Raw genomic sequence first — 26,264 nt, forward strand, 5'->3', positions numbered from 1 at the left:
GCCCCCAACCGTGTTTCTCCAAGAACAAGACCTCAGCCCTAGCGTTTTTTGGGGCACAAAAAAAAGTTTGACTGTCTCTTATTTTTGGAAAAACACGGTATGTATGGGAGGGTACTGTGCCGACTGCTGGGTACAAGGGGAGGTGGTCTTGTTAGTCAGGGGTGTGCCTGCATCTCTATACCTATGTATGAGAGGGTACTGGGCTGACTGCTGGACACAAGGAGGGGGTGGTCTTGTTACTCTAGGGTGGTCCCTGAATCTCTTCCAAGGGTACTGTGCTGGATGCAAGGAGGGGTGGTCCCTAGATCTCTATACCTATGTATGGGAGGGTACTGTGCTGACTGCTGGATACAAGGGAAGGTGTTCTTGTTAGTCATGGATGGATGGTCCTTGGATCTCTCTACCTATGAATTGGAAGGTACTGTGCCGACTGCTGATTTGTTTGTGGGTTCTCTATTTTTTACGATTGAAATCAAGAAAAATCCTCTTGTCTGAACTTTCGGCGATCAATTGTGATCTGTGGGGAAAACCTGTCAGAAACTGTTCAGTTTTCCCACAGCACCCCCACAGGATAAATGAAGTATTACACCATGTCCATTCAAACCAGTGGTTGTATAATAATAATAATAGAGGACAGGACGGGTCCTCCAGAAAGCCAATTCTATTAACTTATAGGGGATATGAAAATGGCTTCTCATACCTGGACAATGTTTTTACCCGCTTAGATCCTCGGATGTAATAATATATCCCAGGGAAAGTACAGGTGAATGGAGCGGGCTCTATAGCTAGCTCCCATCCCTCAGAATTGCTGCATAACCCTCCATTCAAGTAAAATCAAAGGAGCCGGATAAAAGTTGGTATATGTAGGAGCATGTTCACACTGTGGCCAAAAATAAAACCTCCTAAGGAACAAAATGAGCATAAAGCCTACAGTATGTAATAAAGTGTAAAACCCGTCCCACCGAGACGAGGTGTACCCAAATCACAATAGTCCTTACCTCTAGTATTAAAACCTCACCTTGTGTCAGACGACCTCAGTGTATGTGGGGGCAGAGCAGGGGCCGACGGTTCAGACCCCCGAACTGCCTCACGCAGACCACCTTAGTGTACACCTGTTTGCGGTGGGATGGCCCTTACGCTTCTTTTATCATAATCAGTGTTGTTAATTACCCCGTTATTTCCATGTACTATTACTATTTACTTCCTGCAGGGTTTATGTTCATTTTGTTTTTATATTATGTTTTGTCTGTTGAATGGTCACAGTGTGAACATGATCCTATGCGCTGTATATATTCCATCTTATGCATCGGCTCATTATTTTCTTTGTTTTCTGTAGTTTCTTGTGTAAATAGGGGCTTAGCTCCCCTTTTCCTGCCAGGCATGTCATCTATTTACCGTATATTTTTTTTTTGATTATAAGAAGCACTTTTTCTTCCCAAAATTTGGGAGGAAAATGAGGGTGCGTCTTATAATCCGAATGTAGCTTACCGGGGGACGTGGAGCGGGGTCACAGGAGATGCTGTGGGCGGTGAGGCAGAGGCTGCCATTCTGAAAATGTCGGCAGTGTGGGCTTCAAATAATGGCACCCAGAGCCTGTGCGTGCGCAGATAGAGCTCTCCGCTCAAGATCTCTGTGCTCTCTGCGCATGCATCAACTCTGGCCCATTGATCTCCCTGCAGCAACCGTAAATATACATTAAATCTGGGTATATGTATTGTGAGGCTGCGCTGACTGAATGTATTGGGGGACACTCACTTGGCTGCTATAACTGAGGCCCACAGGAACACTTTTCCATTTAAAAGTCCAGTTGGTTTATTTAAAACCGCATAAACCACACTTGCAACTTAAACTGACTGTAATACAGTGTATATTCCTTTAAGCTGGAAGAGGCTTTTGTGTTTAACTGTGGACTCACCCAGTGATCACACTGACCCCGGTCAAGATTAATGCACAGATTCTCGGTCCGTTCCTCTCAGGAGATTTAGCAGTTTCTGCACACATTCTCTAAAGTGAGTCCACACACCTCTCCATGAGGTTTCTTCAAGGAAGCCCGGCAGCCAGCGCACACACACACATACACACACACACACACACCCACACATACACACACACCCACACACCTCTCAACACAGGCTGACATCCCTCAGCTGTGTTCCATACACTGGCTCCTGCCTCTCAGAGATTAGCAACCTCTCTCCGGCTGCTTCTCTTGCAGTGTTGCTCCTCACACTGCTCACAGACTCCACACTGTCTGCCATGTGCCAAACAACAGACTCCATTCAAGAACCATGTGGCCTGTCAGACACATGTAAAACACACCCATGGGCGGGGGTATGTGATTATCCAGACCTGTCCAGCACACTGGCTATTCTTAAAGGGAACCTGACCCTTAAATACAATACCAAGACTTGTGGAACTACAGGTCCCATAGTAACATTTTCAGGTTCCTTTTGAAGGGAACCTTCTCCACTGCAACACATAGCGACCATTTACATCATTTGTGGTCACTATCTCACAGTATGCACACTCATTTATAACATTGCCTATATCTACTGAGTGAGAATGAAGCATGCATGAACCATAGATTTCGCTCCTGTGCATCTTACCAGCCGACACATACAGCAGGTGAAATAAGTATTGAACACCACCAATTTTCTAAGTAAATATATTTCTAAAGGTGCTATTGACATGAATTTCTCACCAGATGTCGGTAACAACCCATCCAATCCACACAGGCAAAGAAATCAAACAATGATGTCAGTACATTTTATGATCTGATTCAGTAATTTAGTGTGTTAGTAATTGTAATATGCTAGAACTGTAGAAAAAGGGACATCCAAAAATCATACATGGATCTGATGCCGCTAGGGATAAAAAAACAAAACAAAGCTAAAATGATGAAACTGCCATTACACTGCTGTTGTATTCAGAACACAAAGGCCCCATTTCATCATTTGCAGGGGTTTTTAAGTTGCTTTTTTGTTCTTTTTTTATTTATTTTTTCTTGCAGTATTTGTTGCTGTTTTTTGCCCCTAATTCTTCACAATGGCACACCCCGTTCATGAATATTCAACAAGGTCAAAAACTGGAAGTACTTTTTCTTTAACCCTTTGAGCAACTTTTTAGAGTTAATTTCACAAAATGTTGCAAAAATTTGCACAAAAATTTCTAGCTGACAAATCCCTCTGGAGAGTAATAGAGCACAATTGTGCAAAAAAAATTGCAATTAGACAAAAAAAAAAAGGAACAAAGGCAAGAATCAGGTCCAAAGTGTTGTCTATCCTGGATATGTATGTAACAAACTCTCACCGGTGAAATATTGGGGTTTGGAATGTACCCCCTTAGTTACACACCCCACTTTCTAGGTTGTACAAGACGTAAACTGCTATTCTCAGTCTCTCGGGGCTGACGTCTGACTTCTTGTCTTCCATAAGATGAGCGGAGTAATGATGAAGAAGACAAGTGATGGGGATACTATCGCTCCTATATGATTGTGGGGTTGTCCTGCAAAACACGAAATATGGACACAAAGACAATAATTAGACATCAAGTGGGGAAAAAATACACATAAAGGTCATATCAAATAATTATTGCTTTGCTGTGACCACTGGGGAAAAGTGGAGAGTACTGAAGAGACTATCGAGGAAAGAGTGGGAAAACAAAGAAATGATAAGAGAAAGGGGGAGCCTCATTGTGACAAAGCACAAAATGAACAACTTTGTTATAATCTGTGAAGAAATATGGAAACGTGGTACTGTGCTCAAGGATGACGGAAAGGAGCCTGCTATAGCCAATAGAGAAAGGAAGAGGAGCACTGCTGTGACTACAGGGGAAAGGAAGAGGAGCACTGCTGTGACTACAGGGGAAAGGAAGAGGAGCACTGCTGTGACTACAGGGGAAAGGAAGAGGAGCACTGCTGTGACTACAGGAGAAAGGAAGAGGAGCACTGCTGTGACTACAGGAGAAAGGAAGAGGAGCACTGCTGTGACTACAGGAGAAAGGAAGAGGAGCACTGCTGTGACTACAGGGGAAAGGAAGAGGAGCACTGCTGTGACTACAGGGGAAAGGAAGAGGAGCACTGCTGTGACTACAAGGAAAGGAAGAGGAGCACTGCTGTGACTACAGAGGAAAGGAAGAGAAGCACTGCTGTGACTACAGGGGAAAGGAAGAGGAGCACTGCTGTGACTACAGAGGAAAGGAAGAGAAGCACTGCTGTGACTACAAGGAAAGGAAGAGGAGCACTGCTGTGACTACAGGGGAAAGGAAGAGAAGCACTGCTGTGACTACAAGGAAAGGAAGAGGAGCACTGCTGTGACTACAGGGGAAAGGAAGAGGAGCACTGCTGTGATTACAAGGGAAAGGAAGAGGAGCACTGCTGTGATTACAGGGGAAAGGAAGAGGAGCACTGCTGTGACTACAGGGGAAAGGAAGAGGAGCACTGCTGTGACTACAGGGGGAAGGAAGAGGAGCACTGCTGTGATTACAGGGGAAAGGAAGAGGAGCACTGCTGTGACTACAGGGGAAAGGAAGAGGAGCACTGCTGTGACTACAGGAGAAAGGAAGAGGAGCACTGCTGTGACTACAAGGAAAGGAAGAGGAGCACTGCTGTGACTACAGGGGAAAGGAAGAGGAGCACTGCTGTGATTACAGGGGAAAGGAAGAGGAGCACTGCTGTGACTACAGGGGAAAGGAAGAGGAGCACTGCTGTGACTACAGGAGAAAGGAAGAGGAGCACTGCTGTGACTACAGGAGAAAGGAAGAGGAGCACTGCTGTGACTACAGGGGAAAGGAAGAGGAGCACTGCTGTGACTACAGGGGAAAGGAAGAGGAGCACTGCTGTGACTACAGGGGAAAGGAAGAGGAGCACTGCTGTGACTACAGAGGAAAGGAAGAAAAGCACTGCTGTGACTACAAGGAAAGGAAGAGGAGCACTGCTGTGACTACAGGGGAAAGGAAGAGGAGCACTGCTGTGACTACAGGGGAAAGGAAGAGGAGCACTGCTGTGACTACAGGGGAAAGGAAGAGGAGCACTGCTGTGACTACAGGGGAAAGGAAGAGGAGCACTGCTGTGACTACAGAGGAAAGGAAGAGAAGCACTGCTGTGACTACAAGGAAAGGAAGAGGAGCACTGCTGTGACTACAGGGGAAAGGAAGAGGAGCACTGCTGTGATTACAAGGGAAAGGAAGAGGAGCACTGCTGTGATTACAGGGGAAAGGAAGAGGAGCACTGCTGTGACTACAGGGGAAAGGAAGAGGAGCACTGCTGTGACTACAGGGGGAAGGAAGAGGAGCACTGCTGTGATTACAGGGGAAAGGAAGAGGAGCACTGCTGTGACTACAGGGGAAAGGAAGAGGAGCACTGCTGTGACTACAGGAGAAAGGAAGAGGAGCACTGCTGTGACTACAAGGAAAGGAAGAGGAGCACTGCTGTGACTACAGGAGAAAGGAAGAGGAGCACTGCTGTGACTACAGGGGAAAGGAAGAGGAGCACTGCTGTGACTACAGGGGAAAGGAAGAGGAGCACTGCTGTGACTACAGGAGAAAGGAAGAGGAGCACTGCTGTGATTACAGGGGAAAGGAAGAGGAGCACTGCTGTGACTACAGGGGAAAGGAAGAGGAGCACTGCTGTGATTACAGGGGAAAGGAAGAGGAGCACTGCTGTGACTACAGGGGAAAGGAAGAGGAGCACTGCTGTGACTACAAGGAAAGGAAGAGGAGCACTGCTGTGACTACAAGGAAAGGAAGAGGAGCACTGCTGTGACTACAAGGAAAGGAAGAGGAGCACTGCTGTGACTACAAGGAAAGGAAGAGGAGCACTGCTGTGATTACAGGAGAAAGGAAGAGGAGCACTGCTGTGACTACAAGGAAAGGAAGAGGAGCACTGCTGTGACTACAGGAGAAAGGAAGAGGAGCACTGCTGTGACTACAAGGAAAGGAAGAGGAGCACTGCTGTGACTACAAGGAAAGGAAGAGGAGCACTGCTGTGATTACAAGGAAAGGAAGAGGAGCACTGCTGTGACTACAAGGAAAGGAAGAGGAGCACTGCTGTGACTACAGAGGAAAGGAAGAGGAGCACTGCTGTGACTACAAGGAGAGGAAGAGGAGCACTGCTGTGACTACAAGGAAAGGAAGAGGAGCACTGCTGTGACTACAAGGAAAGGAAGAGGAGCACTGCTGTGACTACAGAGGAAAGGAAGAGAAGCACTGCTGTGACTACAAGAAAAGGAAGAGGAGCACTGCTGTGACTACAAGGAAAGGAAGAGGAGCACTGCTGTGACTACAAGGAAAGGAAGAGGAGCACTGCTGTGACTACAAGAAAAGGAAGAGGAGCACTGCTGTGACTACAGAAGAGGAGCACTGCTGTGACTACAGAGGAAAGGAAGAGGAGCACTGCTGTGACTACAAGGAAAGGAAGAGGAGCACTGCTGTGACTACAAGGAAAGGAAGAGGAGCACTGCTGTGACTACAGGAGAAAGGAAGAGGAGCACTGCTGTGACTACAGGGGAAAGGAAGAGGAGCACTGCTGTGACTACAAGGAAAGGAAGAGCTGTGATTACAAGGAAAGGAAGAGGAGCACTGCTGTGACTACAAGGAAAGGAAGAGGCGCACTGCTGTGACTACAAGGAAAGGAAGAGCTGTGATTACAAGGAAAGGAAGAGGAGCACTGCTGTGACTACAGGGGAAAGGAAGAGGAGCACTGCTGTGACTACAAGGAAAGGAAGAGGAGCACTGCTGTGACTACAGGGGAAAGGAAGAGGAGCACTGCTGTGACTACAGGGGAAAGGAAGAGGAGCACTGCTGTGACTACAAGGAAAGGAAGAGCTGTGATTACAAGGAAAGGAAGAGGAGCACTGCTGTGACTACAAGGAAAGGAAGAGGCGCACTGCTGTGACTACAAGGAAAGGAAGAGGAGCACTGCTGTGACTACAAGGAAAGGAAGAGGAGCACTGCTGTGATTACAGGAGAAAGGAAGCGGAGCACTGCTGTGACTACAAGGAAAGGAAGAGGAGCACTGCTGTGACTGCAAGGAAAGGAAGAGGAGCACTGCTGTGACTACAAGGAAAGGAAGAGGAGCAGTGCTGTGACTGCAAGGAAAGGAAGAGGAGCACTGCTGTGACTGCAAGGAAAGGAAGAGGAGCACTGCTGTGACTACAAGGAAAGGAAGAGGAGCACTGCTGTGACTACAAGGAAAGGAAGAGGAGCACTGCTGTGACTACAAGGAAAGGAAGAGGAGCACTGCTGTGACTACAAGGAAAGGAAGAGGAGCGCTGCTGTGACTACAGGGAAAGGAAGAGGAGCACTGCTGTGACTACAGGGGAAAGGAAGAGGAGCACTGCTGTGACTACAGGGGAAAGGAAGAGCACTGCTGTGACTACAGGGGAAAGGAAGAGGAGCACTGCTGTGACTACAAGGAAAGGAAGAGGAGCACTGCTGTGACTACAGGGGAAAGGAAGAGGAGCACTGCTGTGACTACAGGGGAAAGGAAGAGGAGCACTGCTGTGACTACAGGGGAAAGAAAGAGCACTGCTGTGACTTCAGGGGAAAGGAAGAGGAGCACTGCTGTGACTACAGGGGAAAGGAAGAGGAGCACTGCTGTGACTACAGGGGAAGGGAAGAGGAGCACTGCTGTGACTACAGGGGAAGGGAAGAGGAGCACTGCTGTGACTACAAGGAAAGGAAGAGGCGCACTGCTGTGACTACAAGGAAAGGAAGAGGCGCACTGCTGTGACTACAAGGAAAGGAAGAGGAGCACTGCTGTGACTACAAGGAAAGGAAGAGGAGCACTGCTGTGATTACAGGAGAAAGGAAGCGGAGCACTGCTGTGACTACAAGGAAAGGAAGAGGAGCACTGCTGTGACTGCAAGGAAAGGAAGAGGAGCACTGCTGTGACTACAAGGAAAGGAAGAGGAGCAGTGCTGTGACTGCAAGGAAAGGAAGAGGAGCACTGCTGTGACTGCAAGGAAAGGAAGAGGAGCACTGCTGTGACTACAAGGAAAGGAAGAGGAGCACTGCTGTGACTACAAGGAAAGGAAGAGGAGCACTGCTGTGACTACAAGGAAAGGAAGAGGAGCACTGCTGTGACTACAAGGAAAGGAAGAGGAGCGCTGCTGTGACTACAGGGAAAGGAAGAGGAGCACTGCTGTGACTACAGGGGAAAGGAAGAGCACTGCTGTGACTACAGGGGAAAGGAAGAGGAGCACTGCTGTGACTACAAGGAAAGTAAGAGGAGCACTGCTGTGACTACAGGGGAAAGGAAGAGGAGCACTGCTGTGACTACAGGGGAAAGGAAGAGGAGCACTGCTGTGACTACAGGGGAAAGAAAGAGCACTGCTGTGACTTCAGGGGAAAGGAAGAAGAGCACTGCTGTGACTACAGGGGAAAGGAAGAGGAGCACTGCTGTGACTACAGGGGAAGGGAAGAGGAGCACTGCTGTAACTACAAGGAAAGGAAGAGGAGCACTGCTGTGACTACAAGGGAAAGGAAAAGGGGGAGCACTGCTGTGACTACAGGGGAAAGGAAGAGGAGCACTGCTGTGACTACAGGAGAAAGGAAGAGCAGCACTGCTGTGACTACAGGGGAAAGGAAGAGGAGCACTGCTGTGACTACAGGGGAAGGGAAGAGGAGCACTGCTGTGACTACAGGGGAAGGGAAGAGGAGCACTGCTGTGACTACAGGGGAAGGGAAGAGGAGCACTGCTGTAACTACAAGGAAAGGAAGAGGAGCACTGCTGTGACTACAAGGGAAAGGAAAAGGGGGAGCACTGCTGTGACTACAGGGGAAAGGAAGAGGAGCACTGCTGTGACTACAGGGGAAAGGAAAAGGGGGAGCACTGTTGTGACTACAGGGGAAAGGAAGAGGAGCACTGCTGTGACTACAAGGAAAGGAAGAGGAGCACTGCTGTGATTACAGGGAAAGGAAAAGGGGGAGCACTGCTGTGACTACAGGGGAAAGGAAGAGGAGCACTGCTGTGACTACAGGGGAAAGGAAAAGGGGGAGCACTGTTGTGACTACAGGGGAAGGAAGAGGAGCACTGCTGTGACTACAAGGAAAGGAAGAGGAGCGCTGCTGTGACTACAGGGAAAGGAAGAGGAGCACTGCTGTGTCTACAGGGGAAAGGAAGAGGAGCACTGCTGTGACTACAAGGAAAGGAAGAGGAGCACTGCTGTGACTACAGGGGAAGGGAAAAGGGGGAGCACTGTTGTGACTACAGGGGAAAGGAAGAGGAGCACTGCTGTGACTACAAGGAAAGGAAGAGGAGCACTGCTGTGACTACAGGGAAAGGAAAAGGGGGAGCACTGCTGTGACTACAGGGGAAAGGAAGAGGAGCACTGCTGTGACTACAGGGGAAAGGAAAAGGGGGAGCACTGTTGTGACTACAGGGGAAGGAAGAGGAGCACTGCTGTGACTACAAGGAAAGGAAGAGGAGCGCTGCTGTGACTACAGGGAAAGGAAGAGGAGCACTGCTGTGTCTACAGGGGAAAGGAAGAGGAGCACTGCTGTGACTACAAGGAAAGGAAGAGGCGCACTGCTGTGACTACAGGGAAAGGAAGAGGAGCACTGCTGTGATTACAAGGAAAGGAAGAGGAGCACTGCTGTGTCTACAGGGGAAAGGAAGAGGAGCACTGCTGTGACTACAAGGAAAGGAAGAGGCGCACTGCTGTGACTACAGGGAAAGGAAGAGGAGCACTGCTGTGACTACAAGGAAAGGAAGAGGAGCACTGCTGTGACTACAGGGGAAGGGAATAGGAGCACTGCTGTGTCTACAGGGGAAAGGAAGAGGAGCACTGCTGTGTCTACAGGGGAAAGGAAGAGGAGCACTGCTGTGACTACAGGGGAAAGGAAGAGGAGCACTGCTGTGACTACAGGGGAAAGGAAGAGCACTGCTGTGACTACTAGGAAAAGAAAAGCTGTTATGGATCCACTTAGAAGGTAATAGGACAATTCTGAGGTAGGAGGCACATTGCTGATATTACTGCAGGGACATGGAAGACAATGCAGTAACCATATTGCCTGATTTTGCGAGAACCTCCGTGACTTCTGAAAGTCGGAGTGCCTGCATGGACTGCTATAGGGGGTCGTACAATGAGGAAAAGGACGGATATCTCTGTGATTACTGTTTTAAGGGTACAGCTGCGTGGGCTTTGTGGGGGATGGGCAAGCATTCTGTGCCTATAAACTAAAGCGAAGGGAACAATGGCTCTTCCTGATTTGTCTAACATGACATCAGGCAGATCACTGGGGGGGTCCTACATTGGAGGCATCCACCAACCCTAAAAAACAGATCCTACAAATATTGCAACATTACCCAAGGCTTGATGAGGATGGCACATATTAATGTTCAGTTGGGTCACCATAAATACTTTTGTGCCACCCAAGGGTAGTGGGCCTTCTGAGCTAGAAGGTTGTGTCCTTGGTAATCCAAATAGATTGATAAAGGCAGATACCTTTTGTTGTAACCTGTACAGTCCTGGAACCGTTGACCAGTCCATGTACATTCTTGGCCTCACAAGTGTAGACTCCATTATGAACTTGACCAGCCCTCGTAACCAATACTGCTGACTTATTCGGTGTGTAGGTCACATCAGCACCAGTAGGGACTTTCCACTCATACTCGGGCTTAGGAGACCCATTCGAACTGCAGGTTACATTGAAGGAATCTCCTTCTTGGATATTTGGTCCAGGTGTAACGGTGACGACAGGAACATCTGGTTGACCTAAGGATTATATGTAAAAGAAAACTGTGAAATTTTAAGCATATTCTTTTTGCGAAGAAAAATGTTTTGTATCTGATCTGCTTATTTTTTTTATTACCTTTTTTGTATTCTGATTATACCTACTTTTCTTGATAGGAAATTTGTTATTGGCTTCCAAATCTCATCCACTGGGGTATGTGGGTAGACATTTCCGCATTGTTAGCAGAAATGTCTTATTTCCTTTTCTCCCCATTTCTCTCACTGCACATGAGCTGCCAGGCACTCAGATATGGAAGCTGCAGCTGCATCCCCCTCCTCTCCCTTTTGTCTCACCCTGCTGTTGATGAGCCGATCACTTGAGCCTTACGTATATGGAACTATGCCTTAAGTCAATCAACCTGGTGCTTTTAAAGGAGGTTAAACAAATCAGCTTTGTGAATTTAGAAATCTATAAATGATTAGTAGGAAAAAAAGGAACGTGTTCATTGGCTCATGATTTGCAATGATGTACAAAAAAAGAGAGGGCGGAATATCAAAGATCAATTTGGACCCCAATATAATGCATGGATAGAGAGGTCCCAATGGCTTTTCCATGGACCCTTCAGCCATACCTTTGTCTAGTATTAATACATTCTTCTGGAAAGGATGTCCTCGGCATGTTCTCAAACCTAGTAGCAGGAGTCTCAAAGACATGTTGGTGCATAGCCACCATGTTGTGAAGACACCTCCTCTCTTTGGCTGTGGCCCACAGCGAGTTGGTTGCTATCCATGCGGCAGTTGTCGGGGATGTAAAAATATCATCAGGGCTACCACATTCTGCTCTGCTGATGGCCTGAGAGAATTTTCGATCCGGGTATATGTTTCTTGCAACACATCTGTTATTACGCCACATGTGGGTGTGACAAAATATATATCGGATTGACCTCTCGGGAACTCCGCATCCGTACAAGGGAACATGTACGTTACATTCTGGCCGCTAAGGAAGCCACCAATCCAGATGCTCTTAAGACGATTCCCCGTCACTTTAGGGAGGTTCACAATTGTGATCCAACCTCCCTGAGGGTCCGTGGGCTCGACCGAGTGCATCTTGGTATCCGTGGGGGGGTTTTAAAAAAACGCCTGGCACAGGTGGAGTGCCGGTGGATTTTCACCCTCGGTACTATGTCCCCACGGGGACTTAATGAACGACTTACCTTTGCTCCTTTTCTGTAGTCCTCATGGTTACTTAGGCTAGTTGTGACCATGACAATTCCTTGTCCATTGTATGCCCGTTTTTTTCGGGCTTAAACGAGTTACTTTTAATTTTTAACATGAAGTACCTACTGTCCATCTGGCAGTTTGGTTTATTAAGCTTTGACTATTCATTATTAACTTTTAGTAGGTTGTTTTGTCTTCAATGAGTGGTTCTGGTTCTCAATTTTAACAGTGTCCTTTTTGTTCTTTTTAGTTTGGGTCCTACCCCTATCATGCTTTAACCCTCACACCACTGGGGTATATATCATGGAAGACGGCTATTTTTCTTTTCACAAGCCACTTGGAATATGGAGTTCTTGATGTCGGATCTACTAATCATATGCATTTTTGCTATAACTATGTAATTGATGGACCTGTATTTATGTACATATGTGTATGTTATATACCGTACTATATGCATTTTTATTATGAATATGTGGTTCGATATTATTTTCTCCTCTCTCTTCATTATTTCTTCTTCCTTCTTCTCCTTATGCCCTGTTTGTAAACATCCTTAATGGTTGTACATGGGTATTTTGCGGCACGTCCCTGTAATACGTCTTCCGTTCTTGTTATAAGTGTGGGCATTGCCGCCCAGTTTATTAATGGACGGGTTCCTGTCTCTTACCTGGGCGGGTCCGCTCGATGACGTACTAGAGGGAGATCCCCGCCTCTCTGGCGCGGCCGCGGCAGGCGTCCTTAGCAGCGGAATACCGGAAGTGCTGTGACGTCACAGGAAGTTTTCTTCCCCCTCGCTTCCGCTGCTGAGGCTCCACTGCGGCGCGGTCGTGTATTCTACCCATCCGGACGCATCAATGAGGGGGCGGTTTTCATTGGGGTTGGACCCCCTTTATACGATCCACACTCTCCACTATTTTATCAGTCCCCCGACGAAGCACACGGAGCGAAACACGTGTTGGGACGCTGGTCCCCACGTGCTATCCCGGCCCCCGGCGACTCATCTTCCTGGTAGGTGCTCTGCCTCTCTGGCTATATTTTATATTACTTTGGTCTTTTTGGCCACACTTATACCTTTGAGCTCTTTCCTACCTGTAGGCTATTATAATCCTGATAAGTCTGCCGTAATTCAATAGAGACTTGGTCTCCTGAATAAATGCCTGGGACACGTGGGGTTTTCCCCTCTAGCACTAATTCCCTTGGTCCTATGTTATGTATTGCCTTAATCTGATTTCCCTGCAGCATAAATAAAATTTTGTATATTCATAATTATGGCTTGCTTGGGTATATTTGCCAATTGGCAAGTTTAAAGACTCTCTTCTTTTGGTTTCATGATTATCTGAGTTGTTGCCATTATAATTGCTAAGTGGCCCTCTTTTTGTCTTAGTATATGGAACTATGCCTTAAGTCAATCAACCTGGTGCTTTTAAAGGAGGTTAAACAAATCAGCTTTGTGAATTTATAAATCTATAAATGATTAGTAGGAAAAAAAGGAACGTGTTCATTGGCTCATGATTTGTAATGATGTACAAAAAAAGAGAGGGCGGAATATCAAAGATCAATTTGGACCCCAATATAATGCATGGATAGAGAGGTCCCAATGGCTTTTCCATGGACCCTTCAGCCATACCTTTGTCTAGTATCAATACATTCTTCTGGAAAGGATGTCCTCGGCATGTTCTCAAACCTAGTAGCAAATCCGATGGGACGAACCAAGACTGGATTGTCTTGTTTGATGGGCTTGGAAGAAGTCATATGGTCTGTGTTTATTGTATGTACATCCATAAATTCTACTGAATGTTTGCATAGAGTTTCCATGTTCTCCTTGGCCAAGCCATAATTGTGCCTAGTATCAATACATTCTTCTAGAAAGTGTGTCCTGGACAAGTTCTCAGACCTAGTAGCAAAGCTGATAGGACAAGCCAAGACTGATTGTCTTGTTCTATGGGCCCAGTAGAAGTCATATGGTCTGTGTCTATTGTATGTAATGTACGGTACATATGTGAGTTTTACCGAATGTTTACTTGGAGTTTCCATGTTCTCCTTGGCCAAGATAGGACCAAGGGACGGGGGACTAATGTAATAATCTGTGGATTTAACTGCAGAATTAATAAAGTTGCTTTTCACCACCAAGGGTTACTGAGGAGTTGGTCATGAAGGACAGGTTCACACCATGGTTGGCTGCCAGTGAATGACTCTATCGAAGGCTTGAATTAGAATACCTGAATAATGGGATTCAGATGTGCCATTGAGGAGCAGCGATTGGCCTCTATGAATGAAACGAGTCCAACGTGTGAAAAATTTGACAATTTGACATTTTTTTCAATGGTTCCAACAAAAAAGCATTGACCAAAGTCAAAAGCTCAGTTGGATGCATGACCTATTCCCATTATTTGGTAATCTAGATGGAAGCCCTGATAGTCATGAACGGCAACAAAACGTATTGTGAACCCAGCCTTATTCCAGATTGTGGTGGACCTTACCATAAGTCGTTACAGTCACACTGGAAGAAGTGATAGAAATGTTTGTGGCCACATCTAAGGTGGCCTGGCAAGAGAAGTTCTGGAGATTGTCCATGCGACTTGCTGTAATGTCATACGTGACGTTCACTGTCTGTTTGCCTTTTTGTCCTTTGTCTTTGAAGCTTTTACTTTGGATGACCGTGTTGGCTCTGAGAAGTTGGATTTGGAGAATCTTCACAGGAGCCACATCATAGACAGTACAGATGACACTGTGGGATTTTCCTTCCTCCATCTCCTGATCCAAGTCTATTGTCACATTGCTGGGCAAGGCTGGATAGATAAAAACAAAAATGACTTGTGGATAAAATATGCGTGTGCCAGTGACCTGTAAAGTCACCATTTATGGTTGAAACACATATTTAGGAGGCATCATAAATTGTTATAGGTTCTAGTTAAGTCATTTGAAGGGACGTCCACAATCCGAAGAATGAGATCACTCATGTTCAAAGTCAGGAAACTGGAATATCTGTGCTGATATTAAACACATGTACACAAGACCGAATTATAATCTTTGGCAAAGAAAATTCTATCATTGTCATGGCAGGGGAGAGAGGCTATACCAGCCATAGAGGACAGCACACAGGAAGGGGGAAGGAATGCCTTATAGCTAGGGGAAGTGGTGACCCCTCACAATAACCTGCAGCTCACCCTCACTGCTATGACCGACCCTCTAAAAGTTCTGCACCTGTCACCGAGCTGGATACCTGAGGCCTGTTTTTTCCCTGGAAAATGGGCCCTAAGTAGGGATGGCAAGCATGAGCGCTAGTCAACATCACCAATTTAATAGGAAGACACAAGGAAACAATACAGGGGAAACACGACTGCAAAGACCAGAGTCCTGGTATATGGCAAAAGACAAACAGTTATAACAGTTATCTGAGGTATATAGCCACCATGGTAGTCTCTGGAGCAACAGGAAATGATCTGTCCAGACCTCAGCAAGGAACAAACTATAAATTATCCATCTGTCCCCCGACGAAGCACATCTAGCGAAACACGTGTTGGGACGCCGGTCCCCACGTGTTACCCCGGCCTTCTGGTTGATCTCTTTCCCTGGTAAGTGAATTTTTCCCCCCTGGGCCATACTTGAAACCACTCTGGTTTACTAGGCTATACTTTACATCTCGGGGCCACTATCCACTTGGTGATTATGTTGACCTGGGAAAGTCTATCAGATTCCTTGGAGACTTGTTCTCCCTTATTTGTCTCCGGGACACGTGGGGTGTCTCCCCTCTAGCACCTTTTCCCCTTGGTCCTTTCTTATGTCTTTGTTACATTTTTTGATATACCCTACAGCATTATAAATAAAATGTTTTATACATTTATAATTGTGACGTGTATGGGTGTCGCTGTCACTGGGCAAATATAAAGACTCTTCTGCCTTGGTTTATTGCTATTTTGAGTTGTTGCCTTAACACATTTTTATGTGGCCCTTTTATGTTTATATAAACAGCACCCAACCCACCCCAGGGTGAGGTTAATAAAGGAAGTCAGAGGATAGCAACTGAGAGGCAGGAGGACAGTTCTCATGGGTCACAGAGCCGGCCTGCTGCAGAAACAGGGAACTATAAGATAACAACACGTACTGGCAATCTCTGTGATCTTCTAGCACTCGATGCCACTGGACTGTGAGCCAGCCGTGATACATCCATGACAGTCATTGCTTCATCCTTTAAAAATTAATATCCATTTCTGGTATTCTTTCAGGACAGCTCTGAGGTTGATTTTCTAGGCCCTGAGCTGTAACTATAAAGCTATGTTCCCACAATGAATTTCTGATCTGTTTTTATTTGCCATGATTTTCGAAAAATAATGCAAAATTGGCGTATTTTTACCACATTTTTTGGAAAATCGCGGTAAAAAATGCATCTTGTGAAATCAGGCTCTGCGATCATAGTGCTTGGATGGCTCCTGCACTGTAGATGCCTTGGTCACTGTTTAAATGCTGATTCTTAGGGGTTAAATGACCAGTATGATAGTTGCCATTGAGACAATACTTGCCTAAATATAACTGCTCTTACCACTGGTGATGGCAGCTCCCTCTGATTATGTCCAATTCCACTCACCTGATTATTGCAATCAGTAATCAGGTGAGCAAAAAAAATGCAGGCTATTGTCACAGTGGTTATGGAGAAAGCAAGGGACAGGGGCTCCTAGACTGGCCTTCAGGCTAGGAGGGCCCTAGCTATCCCTGATCTTAGAGATACCTCTGAAGGTGAGGATGTCTGTGCCACCTTCCTGGCCCTGCTCCTGACCAGCCCTGACCTTATAACCCCTCCCTACTTACCCCAGGGGTGGGACAGGAGTGTGATTAAACCCACAAAAATAAACAAACAGGAGAAAACAAAACTCCATCTCACTACATGCACACACAGAGGTATAAGACAAAAAGTGATAAGGAGGAAAATAAGAGCAGGGAGGAAACAACAAGACGACTGGTGAACTCCACAACAACCCAAGCACAAAACAAAACACTCACCAGCAGGACTGGGACACAACCGCACACAGATCAACACAGCAATTAACTATAGTCGGCGTGAAAAGACATATTTCACTATCTTAAAAAGGCGTGGAGCAAATGTGATAGATTTCCAACAACATTATCTCAGAGGTAACAAGCAGGCTTGCAGAGGAAAACTCTTGCTAGCCTGATCATTAATGAGCCCACAGCTGGTCAATGTGCGAGCCTGCCTGTATAGCTCTGAAACACTAGGGAAACCATAGAGTGGAGTGTCAGAATCTGTAGTGTGAACAGTGTCTGATGCTGCTTTGACAATTGGCAAGTTTTGTGCAAAACTATGTAACAGCTATTGCTTCCTTTCACAATGGAGCCCCCCAATCCCCAAAGGAGCTTGCCCTGGAGCCGCAGGTGTTAGAGTTAGATCAGGGGTATGCACAGTATTTGTATTATTACTATTATTGTTATTAGTTATTTTTTAATTGTTATTTTAAGTCCGAAAACCACTGAAATGAATGGGAGTCAGTTGTCAGAGTGTACTCTCTTCCTCGGGGACTCTGGAGGACAGAGGAGCTGCCCACAGAGTCTTATTTCTGTGTGTACTATATAGAATTACATTAGAGTGTTTATATGACTCTGCTCATTCTGTCCTAGTCTATACAGCAAAGCTGACAAATGAGCTACAGAAAACCTAAACCTTTATTCTACTCTGGTTTCACTAGTGACCGGTATTTGGTGTCTCAGATTTGTCCCCTATCTGTGAACTCAATAAGTTTTTATATTTACATCACAGGTGTGATCACTTACCCCATATAGATATTTTTATAACACGTGGATACTGAAGAGACTCAGAACGTTTTACATTTTCAGTCAATGGAGCTGTGTCCAGGGCTTGTTGTTTGCGCCCTGACCCTACATTTTAAAGGGAACCTGTCAGCAGAAATTTCGCAATAAACCTAAAAGATTCCCCTCTGCAGCTCCTGGGCTGCATTCTAGAAAGGTTCCTGTTATTGTGCCCCCTTTGAGACCTAAATAAATACTTTATAAAGTCTTACCTTTTTGTATGCAAATGTTTTTTTATGGTCACAGAGGCGGGCTGTCTTGCGTCCGTTATTCGCCTCCTGCCTTTTTACGCCGTTACCCATTGCTCTTTTCCATACCATGAGGACGCCTCCCAGTGCTCCCGAGGTCTCGCGCATGCCCAGTGGCACTATCCCCGCGATAGTGGCAGTGACAGCACTGTGTAAAGCGTGACTGCTGGTGAGGCGATTGCGCAGGCGTGAGATTATGGGCGACACTGTGATTGTGCCCATAATCTCGTGCCCGCGCTTTTCCCTCTGCCTCCACCATTATGCGCAAGCGCTGGCCATATGAACCCACGTCACCTATTAACGCAGGCGCGAGATTATGGGCGGCGCTGTGATTGTCATCAGCAGCGTCATCCAAGTACCCGCCCATTATCTCGCGCCTGCGTTAATAGGTGACGTGGGTTCATATGGCCAGCGCTTGCGCATAACGGTGGAGGCGGAGGGAAAAGCGCGGGCACGAGATTATGGGCGGGTACTTGGATGATGCTGCTGATGACAATCACAGCATCGCCCATAATCTCGCGTCTGCGTTAATAGGTGACGTGGGTTCATATGGCCAGTGCCTGCGCATAACGGTGGAGGCAGAGGGAAAAGCGCGGGCACGAGATTATGGGCACAATCACAGCGTCGCCCATAATCTCGCGCCTGCGCAATCACCTCACCAGCGGTCACGCTTTACACAGTGCTGTCCCGCGATAGTGCCATTGGGCATGCGCGAGACCTCGGGAGCACTGGGCGGCGTCCTCATGGTATGTAAATGAGCATTGGGGGACGGCGTAAAGCGCCAGGAGGCGAATAACGGACGCCCCCATGACCATAAAAAAAATTTGCATACAAAAAGGTAAGACTTTATAAAGTATTTATTTAGGTCTCAAGGGGGGCACAATAGCAACAGCAACCTTTGTACAATGCAGCACAGGAGCTGCAGAAGGGGAATCTTTTAGGTTTATTGCGAAATTTCTGCTGACAGGTTCCCTTTAATTAATATCATTTTGGGGTAGATCCAATGTTTTGATTGCCTTGCCTCTTATTACATTTTCTACGTTTTTTAATTTTTGAAAACATTTTTGTTTTTCACTGTGCTTGTTAATCCCCTCAGAGGACTTGAACCTTCAATCGTCCCATTGCTTGTACAGCAATACCAGTCACAAGGAGATTTTTATAGGCATCGCTAACTGTCATGGCAGAAGCAGGATCTATGGAGACTACAAATTCTTGGACTCTGCCTGCTGACTTCTCCAAGGTAAGTCATCAAGGGCAGGGAGATGGTGCGTTGACCCACAGGCTTAGGCAGGCTAGCAAGAGTTAATCTATGTTGGGATGCTTGTTAGTCTCTTTGATCACATGCTGTGGGGGAGCCAGTCACGTTCGCTCCACTCCTATAAATGTAGGCTGTACTATTCCATTAATGCCTACCATAGCTTCTCTATACTGGTGTGGTGAGGTGTTGTGATCCAGACATACAGGTGGTTGTTGTGCATCACTGCTGTAAGCTCTTGGGGTGTTAACCCTTGTTGTCTTTTTGTTGCTACCTTCCTGCCCTTGCTTTTCTCCTTAGTCTCTTACTGTTTGTTCCTGTCAGTTTGCAGTGTGTCGGAGTTTTGGTTTTCCACTGTCTGTCTTTATCTCTTTTTCCATCACACTGGGGAGAGAGGGGGGACAGATTAGTTCTGATCAGGAAAAAAGCCAGGTACGGGACTCAGGCATCTCCCCCTTTTAGGGGTAACTCTGAGTTTAAGAATAGCCTAGGGTCCCCTAGCGTGAAGGACAGCATTGCCCCATGTCCCTTGATATCCTGCAGTCACATCATGACACTACTATAGTACTGGTGTATATAACACAAATCACGGTCTCCTATGAATGCTGGACAGAAGCTGGCATTTACTGGAGAACTGTCAAGACAGGTATAAGGATCTTAAGCAGACACCGTGCCATCAAGGCTACCCATCGGCACACCGCAATTGCATCACAGGGGCACTGAAGTGTGGCTGCAGGACTGTCAATTTCGGAAAGCAAATAGCCATAATATTCGGTCTCTTCATAATGTTGACTACTGGCACCACTTACCATACGCCATGACGACCGTCACGTCCTTTTTTTCCCTTCCGTCACTTAATATCTGGAAGCAAAACAGTTCAGATTTCTCCCAGTCGTCAACAAGAACTTCAACCGAAGCCCAGTTTGGCCCCCACTGAGGATTTCTCTTCTGTAACCGGCTTTCCCATTGGGGCTTATTAGAGCAGGTGAAGGTGCAGTTAAGGACAACCCGTTCTCCTAGTGGGACAAACAACTCAGATCGATGAGTTCTCAGTTCACACGGCTCCTCAGCTTGTCCTGAAATCATAGAAGAGCCATTAGTCGGTAAGATCCATGACAACTTTCAAGATAGATATGACTTAAATGTTATGGATCATTTCCAATCCACAGTGTCCACATGGCCCACAGGTCAAAAGAGATAGACAAACAGAACTACACAAAACCTTCACGAAAACCCAATGGGACAAATGTTTCTCCCTCTCAGATAGATCAGTTATAGCGTCTAAATTACAAGAGACAAGCTATAAGATAATATCGAGGTGGTATAGGGTTCCTGTCACACTTAATAAATGCTTTCCAGGGGTTTCGGACATGTGCTGGCGATGTGGAACGGAATCAGGAACGACGTCACACATATGGTGGTCCTGCCCGACCTTGAATGCTTTTTGGAAGGGGGTCCTCAGGGTAGTTCTGGAGGTGACAGGGATCGCAGTCCCCCCATCCTCTGAAGCAATCTTGCTTTATATGTTTCCCATGTCCACATCTAAATACAAAAAATCTCTTCTCAGACACCTATTGCAGGCCGCAAAAACAGTGATCCCCAGACACTGGAGATCCATGTGTCGCGGGCGGGGAGGAGGGTGACAACGCTGCGCTCTCCCACAGCTCGGGCCCGGCCGCTGCTGCTCTGTGGCTGCTGCTGCTCGGTGGCTCAAGCGATGGGCCGGGTCCCGGGGACTCGAGCGGTGCTCCTCGCCCGTGAGTGAAAGGGGGTAGATTGTTGGTGGGGGGAATTTGGTTAATGTCCGTGACGCCACCCACGGTTGTGGTGATCTTAGTGATACCACCGCTGCTCTGAACGGGGATCCCGGGAGCGGTGACAGGGAGCAGCTGAGTTGGTGATTCTCCCCTCCGTGGGCAGGGGGTTGATTGTCCCGGGGCCCCGGTGATGGGGTTGGGGATGCTGGACAGGCGGGTTATGGGGCCTGTTGAGGTGCAGGGACGCAGGGGCAGCGCTGTGCCGCACGGCACGGAGGTACTCACTCAGCCCACAGATGATGACACAGTTCACGGTAAACAAGCGGCTGGTTGGACGGGTCCCTCGGACGGCTGCAGTGCTGATGTTCCCTGCAGTTAACGGTGACGGTCTCTTCCCTGCACCTATGTACGGTTGTTGGTATCGATGGGTTCCCACCGGTAACCCACTCCCCGGCTTGGATATGGGCCGGAGGAGCCCCACTTTGCCCGCAGGCGCTGGCCCTGAGGTACTGGTGCCTTGGCGGTGGCGGTGTCCCTCTCACGGTTGGACCTTTGCCTTCTATCGGGACTTTGCTGTTTAGAGACCCAGGAGGTCCCCCTCACTAACAGATTTGGCAAATGTACGGCGACTCCAAGCCTTGCCGGGATCCGAAAGGCCCCTGCCACTGGTGCTGGCCTCTCTTCGTGTACCGGTCCGGTACCGCCGGGCCACCACCCATCCATGGTCCTTTCGGTAACTCCAATTGACCACTCCTGCAGACGGTCACCGCCGTCTGCCAACCTTGCTGTCTCTGTCCAGGGCACACACCCGGACGCTCTGTCAGTTTTCCTTGCTCTACTACTACTCCACTCCTTCCACTTTCACTACTCAAACTCAACTCCTTACTTTTCCCGCCTCCAGGACTGTGAACTCCTCGGTGGGTGGAGACCAACCGCCTGGCTCCACCCCCTGGTGTGATCATCAGCCCCTGGAGGAAGGCAACAAGGGTTTGTGTTCTGACTTTGATGTTCCTGCAGGGAATGTGGGGTGCATGTGTTGTTGTGACCTGTGACCCCTGGCTTGCCCAGGGCGTCACACATGGATCCCCCGTCCCTAGAGGAGTTGTTTACAGAGGTGTCCTTGACACACCGTATAGAGTCTCTGATCGCAGGTTCCCAGCGGGAAAGGGACATTGTCGCTAAGGCGTGGTTTCATTGGGAGGCGTTCTTCTCTTCTGCCCGCTATCGCCATATCCTGAAATAATGTGCAGTGTGCTGCTTCGCTTGTCTTTCTTCTCTTCTCTAACTTTATATTCTATTCTTTTTCTCTCTCCATCCTTATTGTTCGTATTTCTTTTCTCATAGTTAAGAGTCTCCCTAGCTTGGGAGTCTAGGTTGTTGATTCGTTTAATATAGGAATTATCACTACCAGGAAACCCTTGTCATGCATTTTGCTTGATTGCTAGTATTATTGCTAATTGAATCAAATTTACCCTGAAATACTATGATAGACATTATTTTGTTTGTGAACCAATAATATATTCCTCCTATTACTTTCCATTTTGTATATTGATAATTTGAAAACTAATAAAAATTTATTGTTTAAAAAAAAATAGAGATAGACAAAAACTTCCTTGGGTGAGAATTGAAAGGATGAGATCAGACTTCATGGAGGAAATGTCAACATTCACTCCCACTAATGATCCTACACTTGTGGTGGTCTTTATCACTAGGGGGACCATAATGGATCAACTAGGACAAGTCCATATGTGATGCCCTGGACTAGTCAGGTCGTCCCAGGTAGTCCCATGCACACACCCCCCACCCTGAAAAGGTGACAGCAGCCAACCAAGAAACCCTTGTCACCACTCTCTAGGTTTGATGTCCACACCAGAGGGGCGGAGCCAGGCAGTTGGCTGCGCCCACCGAGGAGTTCACAGGCCTGGAGGCGAGAAAGACACAGAAGTTTTTGTCTTGACAGTGAAGGAGAGAGGTCGAGTTCAAGGGCAGACCTGTGACCAGGCCTGCCAATAGTCTACTTAGGTGGCTGGGTCGGAGCCCAGTCAACTCTGGCAGACGGTGGTGGCCGCCTGCAGGAGCTGGGATTACAGCCGGTGGAACCATAGGGCCGGTACCGAACCGGGGAGCCGATTAGAAACCGGAGCACCAGGAGGGGTACTGAGACCCAGTACAAAGCCCCGAACCGACAGGGCTGAGTCAAATCAACTGATTGAGGACTGGACTTAAGGACCTATCGGACCTATCCCACACAAGACCCGTTAAAAGACAACAGCCCAACCATACAGGGTAAAGCCACCGCCAAGGCATATAGACCCAAAGGGCCAGCGTCTGTGGGCAAACAGGGCTCTTCCGACAACCAGGAAGCCGGGGAGTGGACATCATATAAAAAGGTGCAGGAGAAAGGCAGAAACCACCAACCCATTCAGGGAGAAACTGCAGCCGGCTGCGGGCCCCGTTCATCATCCTGTTTGGTTTACCAGAGACTCCAGTGTATTGTGTCATAGTGAGTACACCAGTGCCTTCAGGCCGCGCACCGCGCCGCACCGCACCAGCCTGCGCCCGCTCCCACGCCTCCGCTCCTCCCTCGGGCCCCCGGGACCATCACTCCCCTACCCACGGAGGGGTCAAAACCGAGCTGCGCAACACCGTCCCTGGGAGGCCTAGTTAACGGCAGCGGTGGTGTCCATCTATTCACCACAACCCGTGGGTGGCGTCACGAACTTACACCCCTACAGACTGCGTGTAGCGCCAACCCCCTTGCAGAGCGACGTGACCCCCGGGTCCGTGAGAAGCTCGAGCCATCACCCACCGTACGAGCACGGATTTGAGCGGCTCGGCGGTCGCAACCGAGCCCGCGGGGCGGTACACATACTGTTAGCACCTAGTTTTCTCTATACCTTGGTGAAAAGTCTGCCAGTGCCCATAGACATTTTCCAACAGGGTCCAGAATGTGACGCTCAATCTTCTCCCACAACCTAACAAATTGAAAGCCTTGGCAAGAGCTGTAACAACAAGCCGTTTTTTTCTCCTTACTCTTACCATGACCCTGAGATCTTGGTCCATGGCAGATGCTGGCTCTATGCAATTACGTGACTGCAGAAGTGTGCATCGAGCTGCAGAGGTACAACAGCGGGGACAAAGATCAGAAGAGTCACAGAGTTACATGTCCCACAAGCCCTGGGGTTTGGGGACCTCAGCGGGAGCTGGGGTCCGAAACATACTTGAGCTGCCATGGAGCAGAGTCGGGCACCGCACTATACATGAGTGGCAACACAAAATAGCAGGCGAGTGAGAAGCCCATGGGCGGCAATGCAGGAGAGCTGGGGACTGAGATGCTCATGGGTGGCCATGCAGTAGAGCAGGGGACCGAGACGCCAATGGGTGGCCATGCAGGGGACCGAGACGCCCATGGGCGGCCACGCAGAAGAGCAGGCAACCGAGACGCCCATGGTCAGCCATGCAGAAGATCAGGAGACCGAGACGCCCATGGGCGGCCGTTCAGGAAAACGGGACCCTGTAGCACGAGCACAAGGATAAGAGGGCACCAAAGAAGTAGTGCCGTTTGTGGCCCTGCCGGGTGGGGGAAGAGGGGAGCACTAGAGTATCTGTACAGCCAAGCACTGGTACGCCGGCATAATTAGGGATTGGGACAAGATTAGAGGCAGGATAGTCAGATGTTCCGAGGTCATACACCAGGAGAGGTCATCATGAATACAATGAGTAAACTGGGACGTAGTCAGGTAATGGTCCGGTGTCAATATACTAGGAGGGCATGTCATCATGTCATGGATATGTGACGCCCTGGACTAGTCAGGTCATCACAGGGTTCTGCAGAATCTTTCTCTCCCCATGCAGGGCTCAACCCCCCATGGTTCTCGGTCCCCATCTTGCGGTACTGCCTCCACCAGCATCCACAAATCCTAGTTACACCTTGCATCTCACCCTGTCAGGCACACCAGTGGGCTGCTAAGCTGGAATAGGGCAGTCCGCCTAGGGGTCAGACAGATTGGTGGGAGGGGGGGGAAGTCAGCGAGGGAGGAAGTGGAGAGCAGAGCAGAGCTGACAGGCAGAACAGAAGTACCTCCCAGTGAGTGAGGAGCTGGGAGTAGCAGCTCCCCAGAGAACAGGAGTAGCTCTCAAGCAGTGAGGAGCTGAGAACAGGCGGCTCCAGGGGAGCAAAGAGTTCATTGGTAGCCCTCGAGCAGTGAGGAGCTCGAGGAAGCTGGGAGTTGGAGCTCCCAGGGAAAAGCAGACTAGGTCGCAGACGGTGGTCTGGACCAGGAGGAGTCGGAGACTCGGTCGCGGGAGATTGGGACTTGGTGCTTGGCTAGTCTTGAAGGATAGCCAGCAGTCGCAGTTCAATAGCCGGGCTGGGACCGAAGGCACGCCGGGGTACATGGACCCTAGGTCGGGGAGAAGCTTCAAGCAACCCGACAATTAACCTGCGGAGAGCAGGGCCTATATGGACTGTTCCCACGAAGCTCAGAGATCGGGGGCACTAGTGCAACGAGGGGGATAGGGCTTTCCAAGAAAAGCAGCCCACTGAAATCCCAAGCGTGAGCTCCTGAGAGTAAGCTTCTCTACTACCCATAGTAGGGAGCGGGACCCGGACAGCTCCAAGCTTACGGGCCACTTGGACACTTCTAAATTCTGTGCACGGAGGCAGGCCACGGACCACCAGGCAGTGCTGCAGGGGACGGGCCCCGGACGAGCTCCCCAAGAGGGCAGTGGCACCCAGAGACTTGGTTTACTACGATGTCAGCGTCTGCTTTCTTGCTGAGTAGCTGATTAACCCCTGCAACCAGCGACCCTGCGCTCCCCCTGCATCCCCTCCCACCATCCGGGGCCTTCCCTACCCGTGGAGGGTAACGTCATCTAGCTGCCCCACTTCATCATCCCGGCTACTCCCAATGGCAGCGGCGGTACTCTCTATTACCTTACCGCACACTACGGGTGGTGTCACGAACTATATCTCTCCTGTAAATACCCCCCCTTCTTCATTCAGGTGTGACCCTTAGCCCCCGGGTCCGGAGAACCTCGAGCCACGAGCAGTGACATCCGGATCTGAGCGGTTTGACCGCTGCTGGGGCGTTATGGATGCAGGGAGTAAACTGAGACGTAGGCAGATAATCGTCCGGGGTCAGGATACTAGGAGGGCATGTCGTGGATACAGGGAGTAAACTGAGACACAGTCAGGTAACAGTCTAGGGTCAAGATTCCAGGTCAGAGTGCGTAACAGACAAAAGAGACAATACAAGAGATTAGGCAGAAGACAGTTCCAAGGTCAGGTCAGCAA

The 26,264-nt window shown here is 48.4% G+C and overlaps 1 protein-coding gene across 1 annotated transcript in view; it reads right to left on the reverse strand.

Annotated features, from left to right (window-relative positions):
* Positions 1-2,702: 2,702 nt before the first annotated feature.
* Positions 2,703-26,264, reverse strand: part of LOC142302019 (vascular cell adhesion protein 1-like) — a 28,425-nt gene continuing 4,863 nt past the window's right edge. Inside the window, exons 2-5 of the mRNA XM_075343092.1 lie at positions 20,021-20,287; positions 14,369-14,677; positions 10,446-10,715; positions 2,703-3,504 (exon numbers count right to left, since the gene is read on the reverse strand). Coding sequence (XP_075199207.1) covers positions 3,392-3,504; positions 10,446-10,715; positions 14,369-14,677; positions 20,021-20,287 — 959 coding nt within the window. The 3' untranslated portion in view covers positions 2,703-3,391. The remainder of the gene's footprint in view (positions 3,505-10,445; positions 10,716-14,368; positions 14,678-20,020; positions 20,288-26,264) is intronic.

Source organism: Anomaloglossus baeobatrachus, chromosome 4 (assembly GCF_048569485.1).
Source record: "Anomaloglossus baeobatrachus isolate aAnoBae1 chromosome 4, aAnoBae1.hap1, whole genome shotgun sequence".
NCBI classification, from domain to species: Eukaryota; Metazoa; Chordata; class Amphibia; order Anura; family Aromobatidae; genus Anomaloglossus; species Anomaloglossus baeobatrachus.